Here is a 12982-nt window from a genome sequence, read left to right as displayed (position 1 = left end):
CACGCCTATTTCCACACTCAGAAAGCTTTCCCCTGTAGATAAGCAACTTCCACTGGAATAAAGTGGAATAAACATGGAATAAAGTTTTCTTGCAGTGCCTTTTATGACTCTGCATTTTGAACCTCATTTTCATCCAAGAAGCAAAGTGGAAAACAAATATATTCCAATGCTAAAGCTAACAGATAAGTGAAGAGACTAGAACTTTGTTAATTCAAAAGCAAAATATATTCAGAAGGTGGGTGTGAATAATAACTTTAGATGGTTACATTTTTGGCCAACCAAGATGTTTTACTACGCCCCGTATGCTAAGAGGGAAAAAAATACAGTGTTCAAGGACTGCCACAGCTTCAATGTTGACATCTAAGACAGTGTCACTGTTGATCACAGCTTGCAGAGTGCTCTCCTACTGTGCAAACAGTGACTATCACCAACTTTACCACTAATTCTGCAGTCTTTAACAGATCGCTCCTGGCATCGGAGTGAATAATTATTAGAAACATCCCAACACAAAGAGCCACATTGTGTAGCCAAATTTGGGATCGTCCCAAGCTTCATGCAATGGCAACTTTTGTCACATTGCCATATGGAACCTGCTTGTTCTACCGGATGCACACAAGGATTGTGTACTCCAGGACAGTTCTCCTAAAAATTAGGATAGTGTAAGCTATTATAAACCTTGATGCCAGGCAGACCGTCCATTTTGTAACTCCAGTTCTCAGGGACTAGAGAAATAAACATACATCACATTCAGTTTAGCGGGTCTAGAGAGCAGGGGAGTCACACAAGAGCACACTGATATTGAAATTTGGCTAAATACTGTTTATCAACAAAGAACAAAATCCAGTCTGGTGCAACACAAAAAAGAAAACAGATGTCTCACCTTGCTCCAGCAATAAGCTCTTTTTGTCCTGGGTCAAATGTTAACTGTGAGAAGTCCACAGCATCTTCTGCTTTGAACACGTGTAGCCAAGGGGCAATTTCTAAAAACAATCAAGAAATACAACTTTTACTATAAATGTTATAGGTGTAGTATGTCAGATAGTCACCATTAAATCTGCAGATATTTCGAGTGGGTCTGCAAGTTTTCTCCTTATGTTCCTCTAAGGAAACATAGGAGACGTTCACCACCATGCCATTCAATTTATAATACAGGCCTGTAAAATATATAGGGCAGCCACCTGATACACACTTGAATCAAGTATCCATATTTTGTTCTGAATTGTTTTTCCTCCTTGGGTAAAGCAGAAAACACCACAGTACAACTGCAATTCACTGGGACATACTCAAGTAAAGTTAGATTAAATTTCCATGCATTAAAAACAGCTGAGGTCTAGAGGGTTGGGTTTTTTTAGTTAGCTATTTAGTTATTTCTTTTCTTTACAAAAGGATCTGATTAAGTGAAAAGGAATGAGGAAAACAAGCAGGTTTGACTTTTCATCATTTTTCACAATAAAAAGGTTGAGAAATGAGGGATGAAAAAGGAAAAATGTTTGACATTCTTTGAACTTTTTTTTTCACTTTCCTTTCTCAGACCAATTTAGTGCTACATTAAGCAGGGCAGACAAGCATGTGAATTACTGAAAATCAGCCAGGGGCATTACTTGTATTCAGAATACAGACATGTTCCTACTTTCAAATTTAAGCACACATAAATAGTTGCAAATCAAAACTTTAAATATTTTCGTTACTAGTTAATCCTTTTTTCATTCATATCACTAACTGGACATTAACAGTTTGGCTAAATAAACACAATATTGTGGGAACAGAGCATAATTACCTTTTATTTTTAATTTTTTTAAATAGACATATAGAATATAGAAAATTTCTGTAGAAATAGAAATGGTAGAAATGGCTCGCTAAAAATAAGTCCAGTTGTACAAAACTCTCATTCTCTAGAATTCTGAAATTTTCAAGACATTGATTGAAGCTTTTTTGTTGTTTTATGGGTTTTTTTTTTTTTATGTAGACAAGGCAGTGGGCTGGAACTTACATGAAAGGTGAAGAGGGTTGAGTATGTACGGCTCAATGGGCTGTGGCCTTATTTGAAGATTACAGGTGAAAAAGAGCCACTTGAAAGACCAAAATTAAGCTCATGGTCATGACCATTTAGAACATGGAGTCAAAACCAACCCAACCTCCTGAGGGTGCTGCAGAAGTGCAATTGTTGACAATGGTATCATTAGCTGCAGCTTAGGTTAAAAACACTCATTCTAAGCTCGCTTCTTCACTCACGAGTATATTTTTGCTTTTGCAAATGTCTCAGTCGAAATAATCCATGTCTGGTGCCTGTTTCAGGATGATTTGTTCCTAATTTAAAGTTTTAGCACAAGTGGGCTATCCATTCCTAAGGAATGGGCCCAGGAGAAAAATGTTATTCTGAGTCAAAACGTGTTCAGCCATTGCAGACAACCATTAAATGCAGTGTGCAGAAGCTGCATCATCATATACTTTGGAAAAACAGATGGAACTGTGAAAAAGAATCACTTGGGTGTCAGAAAAGTAACTTCTGCATTTTTAATGTCAGTCCATATTACATCAGGGCAATTTCAGGCTAGCAATGCCAGTTTGTACATGTTCTGCAGTACTTGTAGCTAAATTCACTCTTGATTTCCATCTGCATTGGATGGGTGCTCAAACCAGGATTCAGACACTGGGGTGGAAAGGGGATTTGGCCACATATTAGATAACTGTGATTACAGCTGCCATCAGCCATTACTGCAGATGCTGTGCAGAGACCCCAGCAGGATTCTGAGGGAGGAAAAACACTCATATACATTACAGGCCTGTATATATAGCCTTATACATACTTACTTATCTATTTTTATTTAAATATATATATATATGGCTACACAGGCAAGCATAAAAGAGGTGTTTCCTAAACTTTTTGCACTTGATTTTGCAGCTTTAACTTTTCAATCATGCATGTCATATGAAAAAACCAATTGTAAAGTTCTAAAACATTAAGAAATTAGGTAGGACATGAAGATGAGGAAATCTAGAGGTAAATCACAAAGAATCTCAGTTACTGGCAAAAGAAGGGAAAAAAAATAGAGAACAAAACAAAAAAAAACCATCCAGACCCACTGTGGAAACATCAGTCTCTGAAAGAGTGACAAGGTAAGCAGCTGAGAATGGAATTACCCCAGCTCTACATTGGTAGGACAAGTGAGAGCCTTGGTCATCTGAAAGAAGAGGAGAGGAGTGGCTCCCCACAGCACGAGAGGCCAGGGACAGCTCCCCACACAGAAATACTGCAGTGCCAGAAGGCCACAGGGAAGACTGAGATTCAAAGACTCTCAATTCTCTTCCACTTGTCCTGCTGTCTCAGCACGACACAATAAAGCTTCAAGGTACAGCAAGCAGGTGATTGAGACCACTTCCAGGTTTGGAGCAAGGGGCAAGGCAAGCCCTGGCTAGAGAACAAGAATGAGGACTTGCTAGGAAATCTCTCTGAAATCTGAATCCCCTTCAAAATATAAATTATTTTATCCTGTCTTTGTTGCATTCAGCAGTGCTCTTGCTTGAGGGAATAAGGTCAGGAAGAGCAAATGGCTGCCAGAGCTCTTCTTTTTCAGAAAACACTCTGAAACTGTATCTCTTGTGAGTCACAGTGGCAGCATGTGTCACACAGAAATAAGTATTTATGAGATAAAGCTACAACTTCACGACACTTTTGTAAGGGAAAATGAACAAAAACAGTGCCTGCAAAAATTTTAAAAAAGGCAATACAACCCCATGTACACAGCAAAAATAAAAGCTTATGTAACTAATTAACAGAATAATTAGGTTTCCTTTCACCGAAACAGTGAAATCTAGCTGAAAACCCATAGGTGAAACAAGACTTTTTAGTTTTGCTTTGAATTATCTCCTTAGAGTCAAAAAATCATAATTAGCTACTAAAGGCCTCGAATTATTTTTCTTCCAATTAAAATCATAATGTTAAAGTAGTAAGAAGTAATAATTTAAATTTATTAATGGTTTTCATGCAGATGCAACATGACAAGCTTTACACAATAACACAGCAGTATATTTTGTGCACTACAACAGTAGCATAAATAAATGTGTAAGGCAGTTAAGCTGCCCTGCCAACACATAACCTAACAGTATTGTTTGCTGGTCACAGGTGACAACAGCAACATCCCTACACTTTCCCATCCTAACCCTCCCCTTCCTGACATTCCCCTCCCTCTCCTCTGCCCTGCCTTCATGTGAATTACAGTAAAACACCAAGCTCTTTATTGACTTCTCTCTTACTCCTGATACTGAGAAGACTTATTAAAACACACCTTCAGCCTGGACTTGTTTTTCCTTTAAAACTAAGTAGGCATGTTTGCCAATCTGCAGACATCAGTCTGGGACTCAAAGCTGTCCGGGGGAAACTATGATGGTACACACACAGTCATGACAGCAGGTGATTGCCAACACTCACTGCATTCTTTTGGTACATTCAAGACATCTTTACCCTTAGAAAAACAACCAAAAAATTTTTCATTGCTGTTATAGGACTGAAATCTGCAGGACTTGTAACTCGAAAATATTCCCAAGAAAAATAGTTTCCCATGGAACTAAAAGATGGATGTTGAAAAAAAAAAAAATCTTTCTGAGAGGGCTACAGCTCTCTTTGACACACTGGGAATCAGATGTTATGGGTTTTCCTGGGGGGTTTGAGCTTTGGGAGGGAGGGGTAATAGCTTCAATTTAATATAAAACAAAGTTTGTCGTGGTCCATAAATCGACAGCAAAGCAAACACACTGGATTCCACCCAGCTCAGAGGAAAGGTCAAGGAATTCTCTTTAAGATGTTTAAAGACAAAGGAAGTTAACAATCAAAGCTGTGCAGTAGGACATCAGATACTCATATTTAAAAAAAATGAAAGACTAGAAACCTTTCTCTGTTTTACTTTAAATTTAGCATCTGCTCAACAGGCCATGACTTGTTTGGTTTACATTGTTCCAAGGACTCCCCAAGGGTGGAACTCTTCAGTTCTTTGCAAATGAAATTGTAAAGTTCCCTCTAACCTAAGTTTCACTCTTCAGTACTTCAAAGTAGAGCTACAGTAAACAGTAAAATAAATAGAGAAATTACTTACAAGGAATAGAATGGTATGTTTAGAACCAAATTCAGAGGTGATCTATAATAATAAAACTTTTCAAATAACAAAGTCCAAAGACAATAAGGACCTCCTGATTTCATTTTAAAATTAACATAGATATTAAAAGTTTCAGTACTGTTTAGAGTGTATGTATGTGACACCTCGTGTCATGGTGTCCTTTTTGAAAATAGCGAGCACAATTTAAACATATGCACAGCAGCACCTTCTTGAAGAAACTCTGTTAGCAAAATAACAACGATAGCAATAAAAATAGTAATACCACAACAATAATACTGCCACAATAACAATACAAAATAACACCATAGTTTAAATTTAGCAGATTTGCAATATTAACAGAAGTCTCTGGGTGGCATCAGTACAACAAACTCGCTAATCTTATCAGAAGAAAATAAAAATAGATTTCTGCATGCTAAAGCTATTTTACAATTAAATGTATCTAATCTAAGGATGATACAATAACTCCATCTTCCTGAAGCTGTGTGACAATTTTAGCCTTAGATCTCCTCCTATGATACTCAAGTTACACCACTATCCTCTTCAAAGGCAGCGAGACATGTCAGAAGTCTCCCCAGGGATGTGTCACGCTGACTCCACTGCATCACCCCTGGTGGCATCACCACTGGTGCCCTGGTGACAGTGCCATTAACCCCAGGGGAATCTATTAAGCAAGGTGTCAGGGCTGGCAAGAGGAAATCCACCTGTTCATTCATTCAGCATGTCCAGCCTGGGGGTTTCTTTACAACATTGGTTCTTGGAGGACACAGCCAGGAGCACTTGTAAATGCTCTGCTGTGGTGCTTCAGGACTCCACAGTCTCTATCTTAAAACTAGAACTGAAAAAAACCAAGATTTTCTTCAGCAGTTTCTGTGCACCACTGGTATTGATTCAGTGTGACTGTTCTCATCTTAAAATAATGTTATATTATAAATATATCTGTGAATAATAAATTCAATCAGAACTATTTCTGGTTAACAAGCATTGCTCCATGTTGGGAAAACAGGCAAGAAAGATGGCATAGACAGAGACTGTTGCAGAATATTTTACAATTCACTTTTGCCTATACTTTTTTCTTACACTTCCAGTGACCAGTTTTCCTACTTCTTTCACACTGTATTCCCTCCTCACGGAGATGTATTATACACACCCTTGCTGGTAAGTCATTGACTCACTGCAAATGAAAGGAAAAAAGGTGCTTCACAGCTCAAGTGAAGAAAGGAAATAAATGCCAACAGTATTCCACAGGTTCCAACTAAAAAGAGGACTCCATCAGGAAAGTTCAGCAAAAGAACAGCTGTATGACTTCTGAAACACAATTCACACCTCCACTTACCAGATAGGAGCTGAAGCCTAGTTTGTTAGATATATAACTCATTTTTTAGAACTTGTACAAGGCATGTGCTTCTCTGCATTTGTATGCAATGACTCCAATGTTTTAAATACTTTTGATCAATAGGTTTCAAAAAGGAAGTAAATACTGGGTAGAAAGCAACTAAAGTTACAAACATGTAACTGACAATATACAGGTTTTTTTTTTTTCCTCAGGTGACCTTCTGAAAATACAGCTGCAAACAAACTTCTGGATTAGGCATCAGGGCTTGTCTGGTTGTCATTGCAATGGAAAGAAACCCATTGCTGCACCTGAACAAACTACTTTGTGCACTCCTCAGGCTGTAGTGCCATGAAGCTCCACCACAACTGTGGTGGTTCTATTTCTGGTACAAAGTCTTTAAACCCATACAAACGGAACTTATTCTTTATACACTTGTGAAGTCATGCTTTATTTTTACTTACTTTGAAGCAAATTACTATTCTAACCTTAGCTTAGCTCTGTTGCAAAACAGGCCAGAGCAGACTTTTCCCAATTAATTTCTGTTGGATGCATTAACCATGAAATCATTAAAAGTGCTATTTCTTTTGAGAAAGAAAGTAAAAAATATGATAAAATAATCATAAACAAAAAAAAACCTCATCAAACAACTATAATTAACACAGCAAATATTTTTTATTTCTCTTACAGAAAAGATTCATTCTACGGGTTACAGCACTCCAGCAAAAACAATATGCTAAACTATATTCATTACAAAATCTAAGCACAAACATCTGCCCTGCTCTTCTTCCATAAGGCCCATGGTAGAAGCCAAGCACTTGGAAGACAGCAGCTCACTGCAAAGCAGGAAGACCTGCCCATTACAGGCTGCTTTTCCTTTCATTCCAAACATATGCCTTCTACATGCAGAGTTATGTTGGTAGACCTGCTTCCAGGACCATGCACCTCCTCAGCTTTATGACCCTGACTGCTTATTGCAGAATTGTATCCCCAAGGTGTGTGCCTTGCCCATGCTGTGGAGCCTTATTCCACAGGTCTGGAGAAAATCCCACAGGGAGATTCTGCAGAGCGCCCCTTGCCTAGGCTGTACATCCAGAGGTGCTGTGGGATGCAAAGCAAATACAATGACAGCCCTGGGTCAGCAGTCTGGGTATCCATTAATCCTTCCTACATCCTCCTATTGCTGTCCTCCTTTAGCATGCATTGCAGGGGCAGACAAAATAATTATTAATGCATCCTACAATAGCAGAGCTCAAAGATAGGACATACACTTCATTTCTGGTTCCAGAGTTGAAGTTAAGTAGAAGGAGAAAGAAAATGCCCAAATAACACAACATTAAGTATTAGGCACTTATGTACACCACCAGGATGAGTTAGAAGACACCAGGAAGGTGCTTTTTCTTTAATTTTTCATACACTAGAAGGAAAAACTACTGCATCGAGAACCTTAGTCAAATAAATAAACAAGGAGTAAGCAAGTCTCTAACATTTAACCCTCACAGAAAGAGACAAATGTTTTCAGGAAGAAAAAAATACAAATTGAAAAGATAATCCCATCTCAGTGTTCCAGCAAAATTCCTGGCCCACCTGTTACTAGAATGTAGTTGGCATGTCCACTTTTTCATAGATAAGGTACAAATATTCAAATGTCAGGCCTAAGGAGAGCCACAGATGTAAATAAATCTAATGGTCTGTGCTACCAGAAGGCTCTAACAATCTAATTAGAGTACATCAGAAGCAGGCTGGACACAACATCTGAGGAGTAGAGCAGTAGTTCAACAACAAAAAGACAGCGTTGTCCAACACCATTTAATGTTTTTCTGTAAAATAAAGGATTAGGACAGATGGATCTGTTACAGTACTCAGTATTGCATTTTAATGAAAAAGACATTTCATTTGCTATACAGAACTTATTTATACCAGGGCTGTGTACAGAATTAAGAGTATGTGGATGGACATCATAACTGGGACATGAAAGAATATGTTTACATGTTTACTCAAGCCCTTATTTTTAATAGAATTGAAAATTCAAAATATTTCCTATAGAAATGATTAATAAGTTTTAATCTGAAAAACACATTGAAAAGTATAGGCATTCTGGTAATTAGTGATTGGACAGGAGGAACTCTATAGTTTCCAAAAAAGGTATCCAGGAAGATATAAGAAAACAAAATATCACTTCTTCCCTCCAGGGAAAAAAAAATTGTCTAGGCAGGATTATTTAATGCAATCCAGTCCTCTATAAAGGAAAAGATGAAGTTACAAAGTTGCCCAAAATTATTAAATCAGCAACCACAAACTAAAAGATTCCTCTTTTAAGTCTAACCACACTACATTTGGTTCTCCTTTGGAAACATGAAAATATGTCAGATCTCCATCTGCAGTTCAGAGCTCATCTTTGCTTATAGGGAGGGAGGAAGAAAGAAAGAAAGAATAAAAGAACCAACAAAAAGACAAATCAACCTCAAAACTACAGATCCTTTTCCAGTTGCAGTATTCTGGAGGTCTCTAGATCCCATAAACAAACCAGCTGCCTTCCTTCCACTAAGCAATAAAACTTAATATAGTCCTGAAGCTTGCTTTTCCATACAAAGAGAACTGCAGAAGCCAAGAAATAAATATCTATATCTAGCCTTATCTAGAAGCTCTGCTAGCTTCTTGTGCTCCTCTCCATTTTAAATCACTTGTAATAAAACAAATCCCAAGACCATAAACCTCTTGATATTCTCCAGAAAGTTCACCACCTGTTTACTGCGCATTCGTTTTATGAACAGCTATTACAGCTTCAGAACAATTTTGGAGGTAATGAGGCAGGGCTGTAAGTAATTTATTATTAATGGGGAAAAGACAAAATGAACATACTTGCTACAGTATATGTTTCTTGACTTTGAATGCATGAAACTTGAACTTCTTTCTTAAGCCTAGGGTAAAACCCAAGTACTCACATCTGTCATTGATTCTCTCAGAAGGCACAAAGTGGCTGCCCTGGCCACTTGTGTACTGCTCTCCAGGCAGGGCAGATGCAGTCACAGCAGTTACCCTGCCCCAGCTCGCTCACCTGCTTGAACAATGCACTCTAACCTTCAAGATCTAAAATCTAGCCTGCATTCCTGTTTTCTCTGCCCTGCCAGAGCTCCCCAGCTAGAAGTACATATTGCTGCATTCTTATGTGTGTACATATGTCTATTACTGGGATAATTAAAGGGAATTTGGGTTCTGACTGTGCCCTCAGGGAACAGACAGGAACATCTGCTGCAAAGCCTACTTATTTCTTATTTTTCTGAACAAGAGTTCAGAATTGTTTATGCTTCATTGTTCAAACACACATATTGCATACAAATACAAGAAAGTGTAAGGCAAAAAAAGACTGAACCCCCACCTAGATGAAAGTGGTTTCAGTGCTTCCAGCACAGTCAAAACCCACTAACTTCACACCTCATCCAGCACAGAGCCCTAATGCTCTTCCCAGGCAGAGCAGCTACTCCTTACATTTACCACCTCTGGTCCCTGCGCTGCTGCTGCCAATCTTCCTGAATGTGATGGAGGGACAGACTGACCATGAAAAACATTTGCCATCCTCAGTCATGCGCTCTCTTCGGAGGGGTTTAACCTTTTGCATTTTAACACTTGCATGCTGGCTTTGGCAGCCAGCCAAAGAATTCATTTTGAAGGAAATCATGTTCTATAGTTATGGGAAATTATTATTTAGTCTCAAGATGGAGTTTTCTAAAGAAATCTGCTCAGTTTCAATACATGTACTGTTAGGAGCAGAAACAAAATACAGACTGCCCTTAGACAGTTATGCACTTTTACTTTTGTTGGAAATATCTATGCTTCAATTTTTGCTTCTTTTGCTAGAACTGACCATTCTGCAATGATGCATTCCTACTTATATTGGCATATGAACTTAATAAACCTTTTTATTTACATTGTTTCAGCAAAATAAAATTTCCTGATCCTCTCAATTCTGCCCAAGACTGTAGCTCAAAAAATAAAGGTCAGATGATATTTCATGAAGAAATACAAAACCTAACAAAATAAGACATATTATAAAGACAAAGAGTATAGAGAACAAAGCCTGACAATGATCTTTTTAAGAGTTTGGAGCCAGGACTTCAAAGAGCAATATATTCCCCACCTCCTCCACTCTCGCACCACAAAAATAAAAGGATGCCCCAAAGCCAAAAAAAGAAAACAACATGCAAGAAAAAAAAGAACGAATCAAAACACTACAGTCAACACTTCCCTTTGTAGAACTTACTTTTGTTCTAAAAGACACTGCTAAACTCCAGGGGTTTGTCACTATTAACAACTACTTTAGTAGGTTTATTGTAGAGCTAGTTGTAAACCAGTCAGGTCCTAATTCTCAGAAATGGTAGAAAATAGCTATAAATCCATCAAACCAAAATCTGAAGTGAGCACTGGAAATGGAAAGACAAGCTTAGGGCAAGTCGAATTTTTTTCCAACCTGAAAATGACAAATTGTCATGTAACAAGTAAGTATCTACCACATTCAGCCACACAAAATCAGCTGCTACCCAGTGTCCCGAAGTCTTGTCAACAGCAGACAAGCACTGCCACAAAAGGAAAAGAGGGAAGAAAGCATGTGAAAAAAAAAAAAAACAATCAACGCTTTGAAGAAACACTGACTGTGGTTCTCTATTTCCACCCAAGCTATCAAAAAAACAAAATCTATCTTGGTAAGGTTATTGGTAAGGCTCTGGTTATTTAAGAAATTAGGAAGAAAACCAAAACTTTAAGTAATGTTTTTCCTCCCAACCTCTTAAAATTCTTGAAACCTTAGAGCTTGAAGCAAGGCCAAAGGATGGGCCAGGGTTTCCCCAGTCTCTCAGCCAAAGTGATAGACAGCCGAGGGTGACATTCAGTGACAGGCAGCAGGTGCCATCAAGTGACAGCAATACAGGCCCCATAAACACTGCACAGGATCTGGAAGGGAAGAGCACTGGGATGAGTCTTTCCAGTAACTTTCCAGTGCCATTACAAAGTATGAAAACAAAGTCGCCCAGGATCAGATGGGCCAGTAACTGCCATTGCTGACATCTTTTCTCACCTAGCAGTCTAAGTTACTCAGAATTATAGATTGGTTTGGGCTGGAAAATATCACTAAGATCATCGAGTCCAGCTGTTAACCCAGCACTGCCAAGTTCACCACTGAACCAATTCCCCAGGTGCCACATCTCCACTGAATACATCCAGATTTGGTGACTCTGCCACCTCCCTGGGCAGCCTGGCTCAATGCACAACAATGCTTTCAATGAAAAAGATTTTCCTAATATGAGGTATTCCCTGACACAACTTGAGGCCGCTTCCTCCTGTCCCACCACTTGTTACTTTGGAGAAGAGACCAATCCACACCTTGCTAGCGCCTCCTATCAGGCAGTTGTAGTGCATGATAAGGTCACCTCTGAGCCCCCTTTTCTCCAGTCCTTTCTTATGAAAAAATTGAAATTCTATCTGGTGGGGAAAAAGACAAAACAGAAAAAAGAAATCAGAGCAATATTGTGCTCCCTCTTCCTCTAAGCACACATACAAAAAAATTGACAGAACTTCATCTGCATACCAGCTCTATTTCTTGATTGCTGATCTGTTTATTTAACATATCCCAGTTTGGATGATTTACAACATTTTAGCAAAAATACAGCTCTTTTGAAGAAGAAGAAAAAAAGAACAAAAATTCCAGATTTTAAGTCCATCTGCCCACTTTGTACAGAAAGTCGAATGCGGCAGGAGCCTCTCACTCATTTTGCTCTTTGTTAACAACCAGAGAACTGCACATGCCCTAAAGAGTCACATTAGGGCAATAAGGAACAAATCAGCCATGGAAAGGCTCATAGGACATGTCTGCACAGCTCACTAGTCGTTGTAGCCACTGATAATTCTATATTATCAAAATTTATGAAAATTATTAGCATTCCATGAAGGTCCAGCAGCTGACTGGGATGCCAAAATAATTTTGAATTGATGCTTGCTTTAAAAAATGATCACTTTAAGAGGGGAAAAAAAAGTAGCTGTATGCAAGTCCTTTGCTTAGAGAATTCATCCCCTGACATTCTTTCATTTTTATGTGAATGGGCATCAATGACACTGGGTGATTCAGGGAAATATAGGAGGACAGTAACCTTCTGTCTCCAGAGATATTTTTTAATTAACAGTAAAGAGTTGAAGGTTGCTGTTCCCTACCAGAAGCTTAATCACCTGTACAAAAGTAAAAGCAAACCTGATTCAATACAAAAAAAATAGAGAACTGGTAAAGGAATTATTTTCCTCTTTAAGAGGGGCTGGTTCTTGGCAAGGTAGCGCAAACAATCTTGTAGTCCTATCATCTAGACAAACCAAAGTTGCAACATCTAGCAATCAATGCTTCTTCACTGATGAATCATCTTCATTTAAAGAAAAAACCCAAAAGACAATACAGAATGGAAAGCAATACACCTTAATCCCAATGCAGATTCTGGCAGATCATCTTTGAAATGTTATATATGAAAAATTGGGAAAAAAACAAGAAAAAACTAAGCAGCTT

The 12982-nt window shown here is 38.4% G+C and overlaps 1 protein-coding gene across 5 annotated transcripts in view; it reads right to left on the bottom strand.

The window, feature by feature from the left end:
* The window catches only part of SEMA5A (semaphorin 5A), a 403052-nt gene that overhangs the window by 195792 nt on the left and 194278 nt on the right, over positions 1-12982 (bottom strand). For all 5 annotated transcript variants that reach the window (XM_059472240.1, XM_059472411.1, XM_059472324.1 and 2 more), the window contains one exon: positions 881-980. In XM_059472240.1, the coding sequence (XP_059328223.1) occupies positions 881-980 (100 nt within the window). The remainder of the gene's footprint in view (positions 1-880; positions 981-12982) is intronic.

Source organism: Ammospiza nelsoni, chromosome 1 (genome assembly GCF_027579445.1).
Source record: "Ammospiza nelsoni isolate bAmmNel1 chromosome 1, bAmmNel1.pri, whole genome shotgun sequence".
Lineage (NCBI taxonomy): Eukaryota > Metazoa > Chordata > Aves > Passeriformes > Passerellidae > Ammospiza > Ammospiza nelsoni.
The sequence above is the reverse complement of the archived record's forward strand: the minus strand, read 5'-3'. Positions and strand labels throughout refer to the sequence as shown.